Below are 20,830 nucleotides of genomic sequence, written 5' to 3'. Positions count from 1 at the left end.
GCCAGCATCTGCTGAGCCCCTCCGCCACCTCAGCCCCCGGCAAGATGGCCGCCTGGGGGCTGTCCCCAGGGAACATCATTCCTCATCCGTGCATCCCCTAAACCAATCACCTCAGGACAGGCACATCTGTCCTATCCTGCACAAACAGAAAAGGGATACAATGGTATAGTGGGCTCCCAGGCCCAGGGCCTGCCCCCTCTCAGCACCCCACAAAGAGGGACCCGCCCAGGCCCAGGGCCTGCCCCCGCTCAGCACCCCACACAGAGGGACCCTCCCAGGCCCAGGGCCTGCCTGCCTGGCCCCTGCTCACCTGCCCAAGGACGCCCCAGCTCAGGACCTGCACTGGCCCCATCGGCTTCCTTGCCAGACACAGCACCCTCCTTTCAGGGGCCGGCGCAGTGTGAGCTGATGTCAAGGCAGGAGGCGCCTCTCCCAGCCGCCGGGCCTTCCTGTCTTCCTGAGGTTGGGCCTAAGTATGCGCGGAGCACTGCTGACGGTGGGAGGAGGGCGCTCTGCCCTGTACACCCGCTCCCTCGCCTGTTTTCAAGATTCCTCAGGAGCCACGTCCAGAGGGCTGTGGAGGGCACCCTCATCTGTCCCGCATCCATCGCGCCCTCGGGCTCGGGAGCCCTCCGAAGCCTCATGGCGATGTCTGGACGCCCTGGACACGAGTCACCGTCACAAGGAAAAACCCCATCCCGGGGTGCCTGCGGGTGACGAGGCTGTGCAGGCTCAGGGCGTCAGGAGCGCCGAGGGGGTGCAGGCTGGCTTTACCCTCGCCAGAGTGAGGGGAGAATAGGCCGAGTTCAGGGCGGGTGGGGGGGTATGCTTCCTGCCCGGTGAGCCTGGTCTCTGCAGACCGCCGCCGCCGTCGTAACTGCAGTGGGAGGCGCACGGCCACACGCCGCCGTGCCCGGCAGCACCATGGCCGGCTCTCCCCACAGAAGGTGGCAGCCCCCAGCTGCCTCAGTGCCACTTTTGGTGTCTGTTCTGTAAGTGGCTTCAGGGTTTGCACAAATATGCTCACTGGATACAGATCCCAGTACTTACACCCACAGCCTCCGCCACCACGCCCCAGGCTCCCGGCCGGTCAGAGGGTGCTGGCCCGCACTGTGCTGCGTGGCAGAGCCCACCTCGGAGCTGCCGAGAACGAGCAGGGCACCCCCAAGGGTCATGGGGGCCGTCCACGTCTGAGCCAGGCCACGTGGCTCAGCGTCGACCTGTTAACCAGGAGGTCATGGTTCGATTCCCGGTCAGGGCACAGGCCCGGTTTCAGACTAGATGCCCAGTGAGGGCGTGCAGGAGGCGGCCAATCAATGATTCTCTCTCATCACTGTTGTTTCTCTTTCTCTCCCTCTCCCTTCCTCTCTGAAATAATCTATAATAATAAAAAGCATAACATGCTAATTCGACCAGACGTCCTCACAGACGAAGCCAGGGCTTTGAGGGAAGCCCAGGCCCCGGTGCCTGCCGGCAGCCAGAGGGAAGCCAGCCCGGGTCCCGGGTGCCAAAGGGAAGCCAGCCCCGGTCCCGGTGCCAGAGGGAAGCCGGTTCCAGCAGCCAGGGGAAGGAAGACCTGCTCTTGCACGAATTTGGTGCATCAGGCCTCTAGTTTAAAAATATATTTTTAATATATATTAATATATATTTTAAGTAATAAATATATTTAAAAGAAAAGGTAAACATGGGAGACTCCTGGTGGTACCTGGGAGGTTTGTCAGTCCTTGTCCCCACTCCCTGGCCTATTGGAAGGGCCAAGCTGACGTCAGAAATAGCAGCACTGGGTTCTGGCCCTCAGCCCGCGTGGAGGCACCAGATGTGACCTACAGGGCGGCCAGGCCAGGCACAGGCACTCCCGCAGTCTCATGGAGCCCTACAGAGGCCGGCACCCCAGCAGGTGAAGACACGGGCAGGGGTGGCGCTTGGCAACCCCTAGGGACTGGCACTCGGCTGCCTTCACAGCCTTCCCCACAGAACGAGGGAGGCTGTGAGGACCGGAGCTGCTCAACCTGAACTCCCTGTTCCCCTCCCATAGGCGGCGGCATCCTGAGCACCGTCCTGGCACCCACTCCGCGAGGGCCGGCCTCGGCCCCAACGCTGGCTCAACCACCCCTGGCCCTGCCAAGTGGCTGCCCCCTCCCTGGTGCTCCAACGAAGGACACCCAGGAACTCACCGCTCCCAGCCAACGCCCAGGTGTGCCGAGCCAGACAGCGTCTTCTGGGCATCCCGGTGGCACCCTGGCAAGGGGTGAGGCGGGTCACAGCAGGTGCAAACACCGCTAGCATGGCTGCTCCCAGCTGCCAGGACAAGCGTGAGTGGGGGAAGCAGCCCTGGCCTCCAAAGAAAGGGGCCCACAGGGTAGGGGAGGCGTGACGCGCACCCTGCCCCCCGGCCGCGGAGGCAGGTCCCTGTGTCCTGGGTCACACCACAGCAGGGCCGTGACCGCCTGGCGTGTGTGAGGCTCCTCGCGGGTCTCCATGGGCCTGGGCGCTGCCGGTGAGCTGTGCCCCGGACGCCAGCTCGGACTCAGCGGCTGTCAGGCCCCCCTGCCAGCTCCCCGCTCGGGACCCTGCCACTGGCCAAACCCACAGCACTGACCAAACCCACAGCACTCCGTGACCCACGTCATCTGCTGCCCCAGGTGCCACCTGTCCGCGGCCCTGGGGGAGGGGCACCTCTAAGGAACTCACAGAAAAGGGGGGGCCGCAGGCAAGGTACCCCCGGAGCAAAGGCCTCCTTGCACGCTGCCCTGCGCTCTTCCTGTGCTCACTCAAAAAGCAGGAGACAACACCAAAGATAAAATAAAATCCGCGGTGCCAAAAATATCTCCCCATGGGGTGAGGAGCAATGCCAGCTTCCACAACAGCAGTGGTTGCTATGGATACGGGCTCTAGCCAGCAGGGGGTGGGGACAGTGGAGACAGGTGAGGGAGAGGGGACAGAAATGGGGGAGGAAGAGAGATGCACAGACCAAAGGTGGAGGGAGAGGCAGGCAGGGGAGAAGGACAGACCCCGAGGCAGAGACTGGGGAAGGGGACAGGGATGGGCAGAAATGGGGAGAGGGGGACAGGGATGGGGAGGATGGCTAGATGTGGGCAGAGATATGACACGGGTGGGGGGACAGAGCAGTGATGGGGAAGGACAGATGGGGCGGCGCGGGAAGTGCTGGCAGGAGCAGGAGAGACTGTCCATGAGCGGGAGAAGTGCCTGCCCTCTGCCCGGTCCCCAGCACCTCTGCCAGGGAGCGCTGCCTGCACAGAGAGGGGCAAGAGCACTAACGTCCTCCCACAGACACGAACACGCGCTGGCGTGAGCGCCGGGTCAGACACAGTCCGGACTCCCGCTCCCTCACCAGCGCCATCACACGCAGGCTCTCTCTGGGTGGGGTGGCCGGACCGCCCGCAGCGGCCTGCTCCCAGGTACCGCCAGGCAGGGCAGGGCGATGGCGCCGAGGAAGAGCCACGTGACGCAGGCCCCCTACCCCTCCTGCCACAGTGCCCCAGCCCGGCACACAGGGCTGTGACGGAGGACAGGGTCTGTGTGCCCCTCCCCCCAACCCCAGCGGCCAGGCCTCGGCAGGAACTGTCAGGACAGACCCGAGCCCTCCTGCCCAGGCCCGGTCCAGCCACGCCCGCCAGGGGCTCCACGCAGGGTGCTCCCGGACGGAGCCCTGGTGTGCTCTCCAGCACGGGCAGCCTTCCGAGGCCTGCCTTCCTTCTGCCATCCCTGCCGGCGGCTGCCCGCAGGGGTCACGGCCACCTCTGGGTAATGCTCCTGGCACCTCCCACACAGCGCCCAGACCCTGCTGCTGTTTCCATACCCTCCTCCGAGGCCCGCAATGGCCTGGCACCAGGCCCGAGGTTAACACCCGCGGGCCCCCCCCCCCAACCCCGAGGCCTCAGGCGAGCCCTCCTCTCCAGCACTTACCCAGACACACCCACCCAGCCCCCTGTCCAGGAACCTGACCTGCAGGCCATGCCAGTTGCCACCAATGGCTGGCTCAAAGCTAGCCTTGTCCACGGTGCCCTGCGCCCACACAGGCAGCCTCTCAGCCCGGCACTCTCCAGGCCCTGTCCTGTGGCCAGAGCAGCCTGAGGAGCATGTCAGGCGGGGCTGCCTCCTAGGGCTTTGTGGGAAGCAGGCCCCTTGGCCAGTTCTAGACAGTACCACGGCGTTCCTTGGCCTCTTCCGCCACCACGCCTCCCCCACACCCCGTGCCCTCCTAAAAGACCAGGCCCACCGTGCAACCCAGGTCACCTTCCCCCTCACGTCCTCGGGGAAACTGCCTGCAGTCCCCCCAGCAGCACGTGGCCACAGGGCCTCCATCACTCAGCCCTGCCCTGGCCGTCCCCCGGGCCCTGGGCCTGGCCACGGCAGCTGCCCCCAGGCTCCCTGCCAGCCTCCCCAGGGCCAGGCAGCACCAGGCTTCACGCCATATGTCTAGGCAGTGCCGCCATCTCTTTTATTTTTTCCTTTCCTTCTGTAAGTGAAGAAGGAAGGTCTGAGTGGCCACACCGTCTGCATCCCCAGCTACCACAGCCCTCTGCCACTGCCCACCCAGGCCCTTGTCCAATGGGCCCGGCCTGCGTCCCCTCCTGGCTGCCACACCTTTCCCTGGGCCACACCGCAACCCCCTGCCGGTACCCCAGTCCAGCTTTCACGCCCCAGCAGACACATCCACAAGGATGCTCATGGCCTCCTCAGGATCAGGGCTGAGCTCCAGGGGCACCAGCCAAGGCAGCCGACTGACTCTCTGACCCCAGGCCCCACAGCCTGGGAGCATGTCAGGCGGGGCTGCCTCCTAGGGCTTTGTGGGAAGCAGGCCCCTTGGCCAGTTCTAGACAGTACCAGGGCTGCAGCAGGACTCAGCAACAGGGGGCTGCACAGGCCAGCAGGACCTGGGAGCATCCAGGGATCTGTGCTGGCAGCAGGGCCATTCCCAATGACACTCAGTCTTTCCAAACTGGCCGCCCCGCCTCCGCCGAACGGTACCTGCATGTTCCTTCCCAAAGAGAAACACGACAGAAGCCTTTTGTTGAAAGGCCATCAGCCATAACATCCGCCTTCCTGGTTCCTGCCCTGTCTCGGGAGGAAGCCTCTGCTGCCCGGCCGGGCCCAGGCCTCGCCGCCAGCCTCCAAGGGTTCGCCGTTCCCACCGAAGCACCCAGGGCAGGCAGAACTCTAACCTGACAAGCAACCCGGACACCACGGCCCCACCTGCCCATGCAGCGGCCAGTGGGCGGGAAGCCAGGGCCAGGCGCCACGGCTGCCACACACAGGCCACGGGAGCAAGACCACACAGTGTACCTGCAGCAGCCCACCAGGCTCACCAGGCCCACCAGGCCACTGGGCACTGACCCCTGTACTGTACTGTCAGGTGCCCACACCAAGCCTAGACCCCTGGCTCCTCTGAGGCCTCCTAAGACCAGGACCAAGGGTTTGTCCCCCTGTGAGCCTGAGAGTGCGCCCCCGGTGACCTCTGGCCCAGCCCAGGAACAAGGGGCAGCTGGCGGGCTGACTGCTCACCTTGCCAGACCTGGAAGGCCCGCCCCGCTGCACACAAAAGGCCTGTCTCAGGAACATCCGGAAAGGGCTCCAGAGGCCCCAGCTCGCCCTCCAGAACAGAGCAGCCTTTGTGTCTTATCGTCACCTCATCGCATCCTCACACAGGCGGGCGCCACTCCAGGGCCCCCGGCCTGAGCCGGACCAGCCAGCACCTGCTTCTGGCACCGTGAGGGTAGGTGGTCCGGCGGGGCCTGTGGGGCAGGTCCGCGTCCCTGTCACCTAGACCTGAGCCTGCAGGCTGCTGCCACCCACCTTGTACTGGGACGCAGACACAGCCCATGCGCCTCCGCGCCCCGCCCCAGCCAGGGATGCCAGAGTGGAAACTGCCAAGGGTCCCACAACAGGTGGATGGACAAGACTGTGGAGGTCCACACGGCGGCCACGGGACCGACTGCCCACTGCTCCACCGGGCCGAGTCCCACCTCCACGTGCATGGCGGCCGGAAAGGCCACACTCGTGACCCACGTGCAGGAAGCAGGAGTCAGGGTCCACGGGGCAGAGAGCAGCCTGCGGCCGGGCCGGGCGGGGCAGCCCGCCTCCCTGCGAGGGCGCAGCACACCCACCCCAGGCCCCAGCAGCTTCGCCCTAAAACCGCGAAGTGCATGCCTCTGTCCCGCAGTCTTTTTGTTGGTCTCGGAGACAAGGGAGAGGGGAGAAGCATCAATGATGAGAGAATCATCTGTCAGCCGCCTCCTGCACGCCCCCTACTGGGGATCGAGCCCGAGACCTGGGCTTGTGCCCTGACCAGGAACCAAACCTGACCTCCTAGTTCCCAGGTCGACAGCGGGCAGTATCTGATTTTTATTAAATACCATTTATCCTCTTCTTTTAAAGAAAACTCTCACTTCCTTTCATCTGCTTTTAATGGGTTTTGCCACGTCCCCTCCCTCAGCCTATTCTCTTCCTCTGAGTTGGCTCACTTTCTGGCCTCCTTTCGAGCCGCCTCCTCGCCGGTGGCCATGGGAGCATCTGTGCGGCCCCGTGCAGCTCCAGGGGCCGTGGTGCCGGGGAGGCCAGCAGCTGCTGACAAGATGGAGGAGCAGACAAGGCCCCAAGCCCCGGAGATGCAAGCAGTGGGGTCAGTGGGTCCACTGGCATCTCCAGCAGAAAGCCCCCCCACAGCCGGAGCCCGAGGAGCAGGCCCGGGGCCCCAGGATCTCTGCCCTACTGCGCCTGACTGCAGGTCACTGGTGGCACTGCCGTGCGCGGACAGAGAAGCCACGAGGTTCTCCATCACCCCGCGGTCAAAACCCTCAGCTGCCCTCCCCACAGCACCGCCTGCCCTTCCCAGGGGACAAGCCCCTCCCAGCATGAGCAGTCCCTCCCCCAGGGGGTGCAGGTGTGGGTCTGCCCAGGCCATGAGCCCACAGCAGCCTCCATGCCTGCACCCGGAGTCCTCCCGAGCCCTCAGCACCAGCTCGGGGGGCTGCCCCTCTGCTCAGAACGCGCCTGCGAGCCGGACACAGGAAGACAGCCCCACAGGCAGCCTTTACCCCAAAGAGTCCAATGGCAAGCCGGGCCCTGCATGCTGTCGGGGTCATACCACCTCGAAGCAAATGCTAGCTGGCGCAGCTCAGGTCAGGTGTGCAGCCAGGGTCAGGGTGCTGTGTCCCCCAGGGCCCCGATCATTCCATAGGGTCCCTAGAACTGGCCTCTGCCTACGCCTGTGGCCACCGCACTCCAGCCCCCAGGTGCCTGCTCCCGGAGCCCATGACACCCTGGAGGATGGCGAAAGGGTCGTCCCTCTGAAGCCTCAGCAGCTCAGTCCTAGTGTGTACACAGGTTTGCCCAATCCCAAGCACATGGAGCCCCAACAGACCCAGGAAGACTCCCAGCATTGCACCCACCCTGCTCCCATTCTCTCTCCTTTGCCCTTCCAGTTTGCAATGATTCTCCCAAAAATGAACTCCTTCTCCTGCTGAACCCCTTCATTAAAAAGGAGAAATCCCTCTGAGCCTGTCTGGGCAGGTATCAGTGGTTTATCTGGGCAATGTGGCAGATGGCTTTCTGGCCTGAGACACAGCACACGGCCACGACCCCGGCCACGGGCGCTGAGGACACACGGCCCCGGCCACGGGCACTGAGGACACACGGCCCCGGTCAGGGTGCTGAGGAGACACAACCCCAGCCACAGGCGCTGAGGACACAGGGCCCCGGCCACGGGCGCTGAGAGACCCGGCCACGGGCGCTGAGGACACACGGCCCCGGCCACGGGCACTGAGGACACACGGCCCCGACCACAGGCGCTGAGGACACACGGCCCCGGCCACGGGCACTGAGGACACACGGCCCCGGTCAGGGTGCTGAGGAGACACGGCCCCGGCCACGGGCGCTGAGGACACAGGGCCCCGGCCACGGGCACTGAGGACACACGGCCCCGGTCAGGGTGCTGAGGAGACACGGCCCCGGCCACGGGCGCTGAGGACACACGGCCCCGGTCAGGGTGCTGAGGACACACGGCCCCGGTCAGGGTGCTGAGGACACACGGCCCCGGTCAGGGTGCTGAGGAGACACAACCCCAGCCACAGGCGCTGAGGACACAGGGCCCCGGCCACAGGCGCTGAGGACACAGGGCCCCGGCCACGGGCGCTGAGGACACAGGGCCTCTGGCCACAGGCGCTGAGGACACACGGCCCCAGCCACGGGCGCTGAGAGACCTGGCCACGGGCACTGAGGACACACGGCCCCGGCCACGGGCGCTGAGAGACACGGCCCCGGCCACGGGCACTGAGACACCTGGCCACGGGCACTGAGGGACACGGCCCCGGCCACGGGCACTGAGACACCCGGCCACGGGCACTGAGGACACACAGCCCCGGCCAGGGTGCTGAGGAGACACAACCCCAGCCACAGGCGCTGAGGACACAGGGCCCCGGCCACAGGCGCTGAGGACACACAGCCCCGACCACGGGCGCTGAGAGACACAGCCTCGGCCATGGGCACTGAGGACACGGCCCTGGCCACGGGCGCTGAGGACACACGGCCCCGGCCACGGGCGCTGAGAGACACAGCCTCGGCCATGGGCGCTGAGGACACACGGCCCCGGCCACAGGTGCAGAGGACACATGGCCCTGGCCACGGGCGCTGAGGACACATGGCCCCGGCCACGGGTGCTGAGGAGACACGGCCCCGGCCACGGGCGCTGAGGACACATGGCCCCGGCCACGGGTGCTGAGGAGACACGGCCCCGGCCACGGGCGCTGAGGACACACAGTCCCGGCCACGGGCGCTGAGAGACACACGGCCCCGGCCACGGGCACTGAGAGACCCGGCCACGGGCGCTGAGAGACACACGGCCCTGGCCACGGGCGCTGAGAGACATGGCCCCGGCCATGGGTGCTGAGAGACACGGCCCCGGCCACGGGTGCTGAGGAGACACACCCACGTCTCGAGAAAGGAATTAGGCCTCGACAGTGCTGGAGGCCGGGCCCTCCCACCCTCCACCAGGGACAAGGCTGGTGGCCTCCCTCATCCCTGCAGGGGGCTCACAATGAAGGTGGGGCCACAGCATGACTTTGCAAGAAAACCAAGACCATGAGCACAGACACGGCCAGCACCAAGCCAAGAGGAGGAGACACGGCCGTGTCTCCTCAGCGCCCGTGGCTGGGGCCGTGTCTCCTCAGCTAGGAGGCTCAGCAGCTTCTCAGACTTCTCTGGCTTCTCCACTCGACCCATGGACCAGGCAGCGCCCTCCTAGCAACGTGAAAGGAAAGGTTTTCGGGGCAGCGCCTTTTCCGACTGTCAGCATTTGTCACGTCTGTCACATTCTGAAGAACTAAAGGAGCTAGAAACATCCCCGTGAAGTGGCCTTCCCACCCCTTGCTCCCACCGCCTCCACCCGGACAGCCCCGCCCACGGGGCCCGGCACTGGCACCGGGGACCTGGCCCTCACCTTCCAGGATGAACAGGGGTGCGGGGGGACAAAGCCCGTGCGGGAGCAAGGCCGGAAGACGGCCCCAGAGGTCGGGGTCGCTTCTCCTGCAGAAGGCCACGCCGCCGGCGCCAGGAGCTCAGGGTGCAGCCAGCACCACGTGCCGCACAATGCAGCTGGAGCCTGGGCAGGCGCACAGCAGGCAGGCGGGGGCAGGCGGCCTCCTAGAGCAGCCTGCTCGGCTGGGTCAGGTCCCAGCTCCGCCCGACACCCATTAGGAGAGACCGGCATGGTCTGACCTGTCTCCCCCCATCCTGGATGGTTCCCACAGGATCCCCCGATGGCTGAGCGGCCAAGAAGGCAAGGCGGCAAAAAGTACAAAACAATGATTAAAGGGGGACACACACACACACACACACACACACCTGTTCTACATTAAAACTGACATGAGCTCGGCTGGCCTGGCTCAGGGGTTGAGCGTCAACCTAGGAACCAGGAGGTCATGGTTGGATTCCCGGTGAGGGCACATGGCTGGGTTGCAGGCTCGATCCCCAGGAGGGGGCATGCAGGAAGCAGCCAACTGATGATTCCCATCATTGATGTTTCTCTCTCTCTCCCTCTCCATTCCTCTCTGAAATCAATTAAAATACCTTTTGTTTAAACACTGACATGAGAACCAGAAGCAACACCCCATCACTGACTGTGTCCTGGGTCCGGGCGGAAATGCCGAGCGCACGGGCACAGTCCACGCCAGACACCGCAGCCGCCCCTTCCTTGGATGCGTAGCTGTGTTTGTGGGCAGACACCCCTTTCCTATAGGAGCTGCTGCTGGGGTGTCAGGGCGAGGTGTAAATGGGCCAGAATAAAGCATATGCAGACAAAGGCAGGTGTGGCAAGCTCTTAAAAACTGGTCACACAACTTCCCTACGTTTTTCTAAACAAAAAGTTGGTTGAGAAATAAAAACTGGATTGCTGGAGAGAAGAAAGCTCCGAGGAGGGAAGAGGAGAGCGGGAGGTGGGTCCCGGGACGGGAGGGACCCCCCTACACAGCCTGGAGACGGAGGGGCAGGGCGGGGGGACCCAAAGCGGATGCCACAGCCTCAGGGAGCACTGGCACCTGCAGGATTTGGGGGGAACGAGGAACCCAAAACAGACAGCAGGTCAGCCCGCCCTCCCAGCAACACCCACTGTGCCCAGCCCCAGCGAACAGAACAGACCTACCTGGGCCTTCGCACCTTTCCCAGAACCCCTTGCAACCCCCTTCTAGCCAGAGAGACCGAGAGGATTACAGCCAGCATCTCCTTTGCAGGCTCAAGTGTGACACCCACACCTAACCAGGCCCTCCCTTCCTGCTTCGAGGTGCGGCTGGGGTTCCTGGAGCGGCTGCCTGAGGCCTGAGAGCAGGGAGCCGCTGTGCCTGCGCGCATGGCCAGGGCCAGGGCCTCCGGCGCACCTCCAAGCTTCAGCCTCTGCGGAGAGCGAAGCTCTGCGCTGTGCAGCCACTGCTTGTGGCTGGGCTGTTCCCAGCACGCGGCTCGGAGCAGGCACAGCCAGGGGCGGCCGAGGGAGAGTGGGCGTGGGAGGGTGACGGACTCCGTCGGAGCAAGCAGGGGCTGGGCCAGGGCCTATCTCCACATCTAGACCCCAGCAGCCAGAGAACCTGAAGGCAGCAGCCCGTGAACCTGAAAGGGACGGCCAGGGAGTCCCTGCGCCAGCCGCTCTGCTCTGTGAGCTCTGCGTGACCCCTCCCGGGCGCCCTCACCGGGAGGCCAGGGGCCTCGCAATGTGCTCAGAGCTTCCTCCCGCCTCCCCGCCAGTGTCCGCCCACGGCCAGCTGATGGCCGGCTCGGACCTTCTGCCCGCGAGCACAGGCCCTCACAGACTAGCAGGACTCGGGCACCAAATCCCTCACCCAGCACCCCCTGACCTCCGGGTCCTCTGCCATGCCTGGGCAGGGCTCACGGCTTCCTTGCACCTCCGGAGCCACCACGGAGGCCTCCCTCCTGAACCTGGGACAGCACCCTGCTGGAGGCGAGGCGGGGGTGAGGGCACCACACCCCGGCCCACCAGCACCAAGACCCCTGGGAGCACATGCTCTAGAGCACATGTGTCAAACACAAGGCCCGCGGGCCAAATCCGTCCCGCCAGGCCTTGCAGTGTGGCCCGCACCGCGCTGTCATCACTGCACTCCGCTGCGTTTCCATCACAATGACAGTTTATGACTGTTCAGTAAACCATTCGGCCCGTGATTTAGGCTGGATTTTAGATTTTGGCCCCTTCTCTGATTGAGTTCGACACCCCTACTCTAGAGCCAAAAAAATAACGATTTTAAAAGCTACGACACCCTGCAATTGCAGCTGTATTTATAAAAAAGATGTGTGTGTACATGAACAAGCTTTAGGTAATATGCAAAAATAAGTTATATTCACTTGGATTATGAGTGGGTTTTTTTCATTTCTGCAAACTTCTTTAATGCTGTTACACTGTTTTTTAATTAACAGACTATTTTTCAGAGAAGTTTTAGGTTTATGGAAAGATTGAGCAGAAAGTACAGTTTTCATGAATTCTCTCTCTCACACACACACACACACACACAGCCTCTTCTTGCATTTATGTGGTGCATTTGCTAGAACTGATTGCCAGTATCGGTACATTATTATTAACTTAAATCTACATCTTACACTAGAGCTCAGTCTGTGGGTTCGGACTGATGTATAAGAACACACAACTACCATTACCTTAGCACACAGCGTATTTTCAGGGCCACCCGAACCCCGAACCACCACCGTCTCCACAGCTCTGCCTTTTCCAGGATGTCATAGCTGCAGGTGGCCTCAGACCGCCTCTCTCCTCAGCATGTGCACGGCGGTTCATCCCTCCTTCCGTGGTTTGACAGCTTTTTTAAAATCACAGAATATCCCCGGTCTGCTCGGACCGCAGTCTGTGTATCCGTCACTGCCGAGGACGCCTGGTCTCGGCCAAGTTCTGGCAGCTGTGAATCAAGTGCTGTAAACATCCTGTGTGGCTTTCTGTGCCGACAGAGTTTCCAGTCCTCTGGGTAAGCGCCAGGGAACGTGACTGCTGGAGCGTGCGGGGTTATGTAAGGAACGCCACGCCGTCTGCGCTCCCGCCGGCCGGAGCTCGGGCCCGCGTCCGGCAGCCGGGCTGCGGGGGCCCTGGCTTCCCCGTCCTACGGGCCTGCTGTTTCAACTCGCATTTTCCTGACGGTATGTGGGTGGAGTTGCGCACCTTTTCATGTCCATTTGCTGTCTGAGTATCTTGTTTAATGAGGTGTCTAGTGAGGTCTTTGGCCCATTTTTTAATCAAACTGTGCGTTCTTATTGTTGCGTTGTAAGTTCTTTGCATATTCTGGGTAGCCGGCCGTTATCAGGTCTGTGTTTGGCAAAGACCTTCCCCCAGTAGGTGTTTTGTCTTTCCATTCTCCCTTAGTGGCTCTGCAGAGCAGTTTTCCATTTTAACCGAATTCAACTTAGTTTTTCTTTCTCGCATTTTACTTCTGGTGTTGTATCCAAAAAGCCATCGCCATGCCAAAGGCCACCTGTTTCTTGCTGCTGTCTTCTGGAGTTCCAGAGCTCTGCGTTTTTCAGGGAGGTCGGATCCATTACGAGCTGGTTTTTGTGGAGGAGGACGTTCTGCCAGCTGCTCCCGCCTGCATGCCCCCCGCAGGGCAGCTGACTCTGAGGTGGGTCCGTCTGGGCTCTCTGGTCTGCCCCAATGGATCTATTTACTATTCTGCCACCCATACACAGTCTTGAGCTTTTATTTTATTCTTTTCCAAAAATTTTTATATTATTAAATGCTGGCATAATTAGATGTAGAAATAGTCTTCTGGGCAATCTTAGAACTCAATCAGTCCAGGAACAGAGCTAGATTTGAAAACGATGAAGCAGGAAAACACTCAGATCGCCCCATCCCATGGGCTGTGCTTCTGTTCTGAACTGATCTCGCTGGGGCCTCTCTACGGACCCACAGTACCTCCACCTCCACCGTCTGTGGTCCAGGCAGATCTCCACTCGCTCCCTGGGGATCCCAGCTGCTGCCTCCACACACCCTCTCCTGGTCGGCAGCGCAGGATGGCGGTGCCCGTCGGCCTGCACAGGGCCCGCACCAGCAGGGAGTGACAGGCAGGCCCGGCCCTTCCAGATCACCTTGCTCTCCCTCCCACCTGTGCTCCTCAAAACTGTGTCCTCGAGGGGAGCACGGGCGGGCGAGGACGCTGCCCTGCCAGTGCCTGCCCGTCCTCAGCACACTCTCCAGTCTCCACGCCGTCAAGCCTGGCCGGCACTGCCCTCACTGCGGACAGGCAAACTGAGGCACCCAAGGGAAGCTATGGGGCTGGGGTCTGCACATAGTAGGCCTCCTGCTCCTAGGGTGTTTGTGTGCCTGGTTACAGGGCTCCTGAACGCCCCTAGAACCCCGCAGGCAGATGCCAGCACCCACCTACCACGCAGCCGAGGGGACCGCGAAGACCAGCAGGTGGCCACACCTCTGCTGGGCCCGAACCAGCTCTCCCCACCAGTGACACTGGAGTCGTGGCCTCGCCTTGGGCATCACCAGCTCTGGCGTGAAGCTGCGTGAGCCCTGGCCCCACAAGATGCCCAAGCTCACAGAGGCTGCCAGTCCAGGCCGCCATCAAGGTGAGCAGCCCACGCAGGCAAGCCCACAGCAGCCTGCTGGCCCTGGACCGCAGGGCAGACTCTCCCCACACGGCCCACCCCATTCCTGCAGCTTCTCACAGACGCCTCTCCGTGGGGGCCTGCTCACGGTGGTACCCCAGATGGAACCAGAGCACACATCAACAATGCCATACATCTGAGCAAATAAGCCATACTGCACAGTGGAGCTCTGAGCACGGGGCCTGGTGCCGGAAACTTCTGGAACATCTGCTCCCTCTCCTCTTAGCAATTCTTTTTCTCACCACCATCATGTCCGGACCCACAACCCACCAGCAAGGCTCACCCACTTCAGAGTAAGCCCCCAGCCGCCACCCAGAAACGGCACAGGGTGGGGAGGTGCCACCAGCCATCCCAAGGCGTGAAGCTGACTGGGCCCAAATCCTTCAGGATTTGGCCCTGAATAAGGCTCAGCTGATGCCCACACAGCAGGGCCTCCAAGGATGCCCAGAGGGCACACAGCCGGTCTCAGGAGCGCTTACTTCCAACAGGGAAGGAGCCAAGAATGCCCAATGTGCCCATGATGTTGACTCCAACCTGTCAATCTTCACAGACCACATCCCTTCCCCAGCACCACGCGGGCAGGGGTGGGAGGGAGCGTCTTCACAGGCCTCTGGGTGGCTGGTACCAACCTGTCTCACCAACCAAACCAGAACCGTGGTGTGTGGATTCACTGGGAAAAAACAAGCTCAGTGCTGGCATCCAACTGACTTCCCAACACAGCTCTAGAAAAAAGCTAAGCTCTTGGGAGGTTAATAAAAATATCAAAGAGGGCAGCCACCTGCAAACTGACTACAGCCCTTCCAACGTCCTGCTATCAGCACTACCATCCCCTTGGAACTTTCCCCTCCCATCAGCTGCTGAGGGCTCCTGGGAAAGCAGGAGGGACTGGGGAGGGACCTTCCCACCTTGGCCAGGCTGCTGGTGAGGCGGGTGGGCGGGGCCTGTCTATGAAAGGGGAGGGTGCACGGCAGGAGGCGCCTGAGTTTGGCTAGTGCAGTGCAAGAGCCATGGCCACAGGGAGGCAGCTGGCCATAGGAGCAGTAGCTGACCACAGAGAGCCATGGCCACCGGAGAGCCATGGCCACCGAAGAGCCATGGCCACAGGAGAGCCATGGCCACAGGAGAGCCATGGCCACAGGAGAGCCATGGCCACAGGGGAGCCATGGCCACAGGAGAGCCATGGCCACAGGAGAGCCATGGCCACAGGAGAGCCATGGCCACTGGAGAGCCATGGCCACAGGAGAGCCATGGCCACAGGGGAGCCATGGCCACAGCCACAGGGGAGCCATGGCCATAGAGGAGCCATGGCCATCGGAGAGCCATCACCACAGGGGAGCCATGGCCACAGGAGAGCCATGGCCACAGGAGAGCCATGGCCATCGGAGAGCCATCACCACAGGAGAGCCATGGCCACAGGAGAGCCATCACCACAGGGGAGCCATGGCCACAGGAGAGCCATGGCCACAGGAGAGCCATGGCCACAGGAGAGCCATGGCCACAGGGGAGCCATGGCACAGGGGAGCCATGGCCATAGGAGAGCCATGGCCACAGGGGAGCCATGGCCACAGGGGAGCCATGGCCACCGGAGAGCCATGGCCATCGGAGAGCCATGGCCACAGGGGAGCCATGGCCACAGGGGAGCCATGGCCATAGGAGAGCCATGGCCACAGGAGAGCCATGGCCATAGGAGAGCCATGGCCACAGGGGAGCCATGGCCACAGGGGAGCCATGGCCACCGGAGAGCCATGGCCACCGGAGAGCCATGGCCACAGGGGAGCCATGGCCATAGAGGTGCCATGGCCACCGGAGAGCCATGGCCACAGGGGAGCCATGGCCATAGAGGTGCCATCGGAGAGCCATCACCACAGGAGAGCCATGGCCATCGGAGAGCCATGGCCATCGGAGAGCCATCACCACAGGAGAGCCATGGCCATCGGAGAGCCATGGCCATCGGAGAGCCATCACCACAGGAGAGCCATGGCCATCGGAGAGCCATCACCACAGGGGAGCCATGGCCACGGGAGAGCCATGGCCATCGGAGAGCCATCACCACAGGGGAGCCATGGCCACAGGGGGAGACAGCTGGCCATCTGAGGCCAGGGAGCGAACCAGCGCCGTTGGCATGGCCGCATGCAGCATGTCCCCAGGTGCATCGCTCACAACCGAGGCACAGACAGGGAACAGGACACACGCCTGCCAGGCACAGGAGGTGGGAAACACGGTGCCACTATGGCCCATCAAGGGGACACCAGCAGGTCACACGTTGCCAGGTCCTGTGGTCTGCACATTTGCAAGCTGCACTCACCGCCCCGGGACCAGCCACCTCCAGCAGCAGAGCTGAGGATGGCTTCATGATAGAACAGGGAGACCCAGGGCCTGAGGAGGGGGTGCGGCTTCTGGCACCTGAAGGGGCTACAGTGCTTGGGTGAAGGCCAAGGACAGATGCCCTGGGAGGCAGAGTGACCTCGTGCTGGGCGTGACCCCGGACACCCAGTGGGAGGCAAAGGCTCCAGGTGGGACCGCCAGGAGGCTGTGCCCAGTCCTGCCACAGCAGCTCAGAGCCTCCGTGGGAGGAGGTGCACGGGGCCTAGGCCTCTGAGGAGGGTCCCAGGTCCCTGAGGAAGACCTGGGAGAGAAGGGTGGGCCGACGCCTCCAGCTAGGCTCCTGCCTCGGCCGGTCTGGGCTGGCTTCGTTTCCTCTCCTGAGGTCTCCCACCGGCTAAGAGGTGCAGTGACCTGAGCAGCAGGGCCCAGTGCTCCAGACTGCCCCCCGCAGCACAGACAGGGCCAGCCCGCCTATCCGAGCACCATGACAGGAGGAGTCTGTGCGGTGGCTGGAGGTGACGGAACTGGAGCCGGGGCGAGGTCAGCGATTCTGGGCATGCTTGCACTTCCTACAATACATCACTAGTGCGACATGGTCTGATGCCAGGAGCAAACGTTCATTTGAAGGAAAAGAGACAGGCGTGCTACTTTAAAATGGCTTCCCCGAGAAACCGGTGTCCTCCTGGACAAGCCGGAGTGCAGTGCCGCCCCACTGCTCCCTCTGCAGCACTTCCACCACCACCGACACCACGGCATCTGCCGTCCTCCACTCACACCGCGAGACGGCTTCCCCGGGCAGGAAACCCAGACAAAGCAAGCAGGTGACACTGTCTCCGTCCTGGTTCCCCATGGGCGCCGAGAGGTGCCAACGCCCCCCGAGTGCAGAGGGTGAGAGAATTGAACAGACTCTGAGGGCCAGGCCCTGGGTGCAAGGAAGCCTCTGGATAAAGCTCCCTGTGCTTAAGGCAGTGCTCCAGGCAACCCACCCTGCACGGGAGGGAGCCTGACACCCAGTTTCCACATTGCGAGCCCCTCTCCGGGCAAAGAGCCAGAACGCCCCCCATCGCGCTCCCCATGCACAGCTGTCCTGAGGCCTCAGCTGGCACCCACCCTCCACACTCATCTCCAGCCCTAAGTGGACAGCACCAGGTTGGGCCTCCTCCCATGATGCTGCCAGCTCCCTCCCCGCCTACGTCCTCGCTGCTGGCCTGCGTGGGGGTCCTCAGTAAATTGGGGGACAGCAGCCTCTGGGCGGTGAGGAGCCGGTCCTCAGCTGATCCCTCTACTCCCCCCTCCTCCCTCCCCAGAAGGCTGCGCCACCCAACGCTGCCCTGACCCGAGGCAAACGTCAGCAGGACCCTTACTGGGGGAGACAGCTCGGTTCCCTGCCGGCCGGGGGCCCCCTGTAACACCAGGCCTGGGCATGCGCCGGGCACGTGGAGGCCACCTCCAGCCTTTCCTCCACCAGCAGGCTCCACCTCTGAGCTCTGTTCAGGCCGGAGGCAGACCACTTGCCTCGCCCTAAAAAAACGAGGGGACAGCCTCCTCCTCCCGCCCCGGGGTCACAGCACCTGCAATGCCTCGGCCAGACCCCTGTGCTCCACTGCTGCAGCCTCACCAGGCTGCCGCCTCCTGCCTGGGCATTACCCGTGGAGCACCGGGTGCCCACTGCCACGCCGCAGGCCGGATCACTCGGCGGTGGGACTGCAGTTATCCTAGACCCAGGAAGCCTCCTCCCCCTCCCTCACCTCTTACCCCATCTTCCCTCTCGGATCTTTGCTCCTCTCTGCATTCTGTGAGCAGTGATGCCCGCTCACTCCCGTGCCACCTCCAGCACAGCACAGACCCGGCACCTCTGGGCAGGAGGACGCCCTGGCACACGCCTGCGTTTCCACAGCAGGACCAAGGGGCTTCCCTCCGGAGGGCAGCCCTGATCCTTTGTCTCAGGAAAAAGGCTGAGGACAAGTCAGCACCACCAACTAGCCCAGCGTGCATGCACTCTCCGGCCCCCCTTCTCTCTCTCTCTCTCTCTCACACACACACACACACACACACACACACACACACACACATCCAGCCAGAGCCTGGAGGACAGAGCAACCAAAGGCAGGCAGCCTGCAGAGTGGCAGCGGCCTGCCCTGCGTCAAACCTGGAAGGCCCGGCTAGCTTTACCGGCGCTGGGTCGGCTTACACCACGGAGGCCGCCTCATGCTGGACAGCTGCCCCCACAAGACAGAGGGCAGTAAACACCCACGGTGACAGGCATGGCCCCGCTTCCACAGCGCCCAGGGCAGCTCGGGTTACGGTTTATATAATCTTCCAGGGCCAGGACTGACACAGCCAGCACAAGGGCAAGGTTATGAAAAATGCATGTCCAGAGCCTTTGCAAAAAGAAAAGAAGAAAAGCCACCCATCTGCCTTTAGCACGACTTAGTTTTAAGACCTCACACACCCGCTGGTGAACAAATGGGCTTTGGGAGCTCCGAGAAGCCACTCACAGCAATTCCAGACCTTGTCCAGAGCCCGGACCGCCAGGCCCACCCTGAGCAGGCCTGGCTCAGAGCGGCCCGGAGCACCCAGGCCGGGGCACCTGCACCTTGCCAGACATGGAAGTGCTCATTGCAGAGCAGCTCGGAGTTCCCAAGCCCAGGACAGCCCGGCAGCCCGACACTATTGCCGCAAGGACACGGACCCACAGCCCGGGGTCAGTGCAGCGCAGCTCCGAGGAAGGAGGCGCTGAGACACACCCTCCCAGGGCTCGCTCTGCCCACTCTGTGGCCGAGCTGTGCCAGACTCGGTAGCCACACACCAGGAGGTCCCACCTCCATCCCCACCGGTCCGCACAGAGCCCCCGCCCCGGCCCCGCCGGTCACACAAAGGGGAGGCCCTGGAACGGGACCCGGGACGCGGCCGCCACGCACCTGCAGCTCGCACCAGGCCACCTCCACCCAGGTCTCCGTGTCCAGCCCCTTGTACACCGTCTTGAAGGAGCCGCGGCCCAGCTCGATGTCAAACTTGAGGAAGCGGCCGTCCAGGGAGGTGGCCACGGCCTTGAGGTCATCCTCGTCGTCCTCCTCCTCCTCGGGCTCGTCCCGGCGGGCGGGCCCGGGCTCCGGCCTGGCCTCAGGCGGCCCCGCGTCCTCCTTCCTCGCCTCCGCCGCCTCCTCCGGTGGCCCCTCCGGGGCGGGCGCTGGCAGGGCGTCCGGGCCGGGGTCCTGCGGCCCCGCGGGCGCGGGCTCGGGCTCCGGGCCGGGGGCGGGGGCGGCGGCGGCGGCGGCGGCGGCGCGGGGCGGCGGCGCGGGGGCGGCGGGGCGGCGGGCGCGCTCGGCGATGAGGCGGCGCGTCTTGCAGAGCAGCAGCACGCGGCGCTGCAGGGGCTGCGGGGGCTGCGCGCCCGGCGCCTCGGCGGCCTCCAGGCCCGGCGGCTCCTCCTGGTCGGACTCCACCACGCTGCGGCGCAGGAAGCGCTGCGGCCCGGGCCGCGCCGCCCGCGCCCGGGGCGCCGCCGGCTCCGCCATGCCCGCCGGCCCCGCGCCGCGCCCGGCCTCCCCTCGGGCGTCTAGGCGGCCATCACCGTCCATCCTGCGGAAGGACACCGCGTCAGCGCCCGCACCTGCCCGGCGGGGAGGCGCCGGGCTCGCCGCGGAGGCTGCGGCGGGCGCGGCCGGCGGGGAGGAGCCGTGCCGCGGCGGGGAAGGGCCTGGGGGCTGAGGGGCCGAGGGCGGGGGCCGGAGGGGCAGCGGGGAGGTGGGGGGAGCGGGAGGACGGCGCCCGCGGCTCCACAAAGGGCCGGGCCGGGGCGCGGGGAGGGGGCGGCGGCGCACAAAGGCGGCGGGGCTCCGCACTCACAGGGCGAGCGGGCGCCGTCCATGCCGCGCTTCGGCCGTGGCTCTCGGTCCGGCCGCTCCGGGTCCGCGGTGACGCGCTCCCGGAGCCTCAGCTGCGGCCGCGGGCGTGCGGCTCGGGTTCCGGCGGCTGCGCTCCGCACCGGCTCCCTCAGCGGCGCGGGGCGGGGCGCGGGGCGGGGCGGGCACGCCCACCTGGCCGGGCTGCGCCACCTGCGGGCGGCCGGCCCCGCCCCGCGCCCCGCCCCCGCCGCCCCCCACGCCCCCACTATCCCCGCCCCCCACTACCCCCGTCCCCCGCCCCCCGCCGCCGCCCTCCATTACACCCCCGCCCCCTGCCGCCCCCCGCCCCCCACTAACCCCCCCGTCCCCCGCCCCCCGCCCTCCACTCCCCCCGCCCCCCGCCGCCCCCCACTAACCCCTGCCTCCCGCCACCCCCCCCCCGCCCCGTCCCCCGCCGCCCGGGGCTGTGGGACCACAGCGCCCACTGGCAACCCCAGCCCTGGCCTCTGGCTGCCTGGCGCGGC

The 20,830-nt window shown here is 64.4% G+C and overlaps 1 protein-coding gene across 12 annotated transcripts in view; it reads right to left on the bottom strand.

Annotated features, from left to right (window-relative positions):
* The window catches only part of WNK2 (WNK lysine deficient protein kinase 2), a 120,967-nt gene extending 100,520 nt beyond the window's left edge, over positions 1-20,447 (bottom strand). For 4 of the 12 annotated variants that reach the window (XM_045578758.1, XM_045578760.1, XM_045578763.1 and 1 more), the window contains exons 1-2: positions 20,304-20,447; positions 19,380-20,040 (exon numbers count right to left, since the gene is read on the bottom strand). In XM_045578758.1, coding sequence (XP_045434714.1) covers positions 19,380-20,040; positions 20,304-20,329 — 687 coding nt within the window. In that variant the 5' untranslated portion in view covers positions 20,330-20,447. The remainder of the gene's footprint in view (positions 1-19,379; positions 20,041-20,303) is intronic. The other 8 variants (XM_045578757.1, XM_045578761.1, XM_045578762.1 and 5 more) reach the window with 3 other exon arrangements.
* Between the last annotated feature and the right edge of the window lie 383 nt (positions 20,448-20,830).

The sequence above is a fragment of the Pipistrellus kuhlii genome, unplaced genomic scaffold (assembly GCF_014108245.1).
Source record: "Pipistrellus kuhlii isolate mPipKuh1 unplaced genomic scaffold, mPipKuh1.p scaffold_m20_p_102, whole genome shotgun sequence".
Classification (NCBI taxonomy): Eukaryota; Metazoa; Chordata; class Mammalia; order Chiroptera; family Vespertilionidae; genus Pipistrellus; species Pipistrellus kuhlii.
Note: the sequence above shows the minus strand (reverse complement) of the source record. Positions and strands in the feature narration are given on the sequence as shown.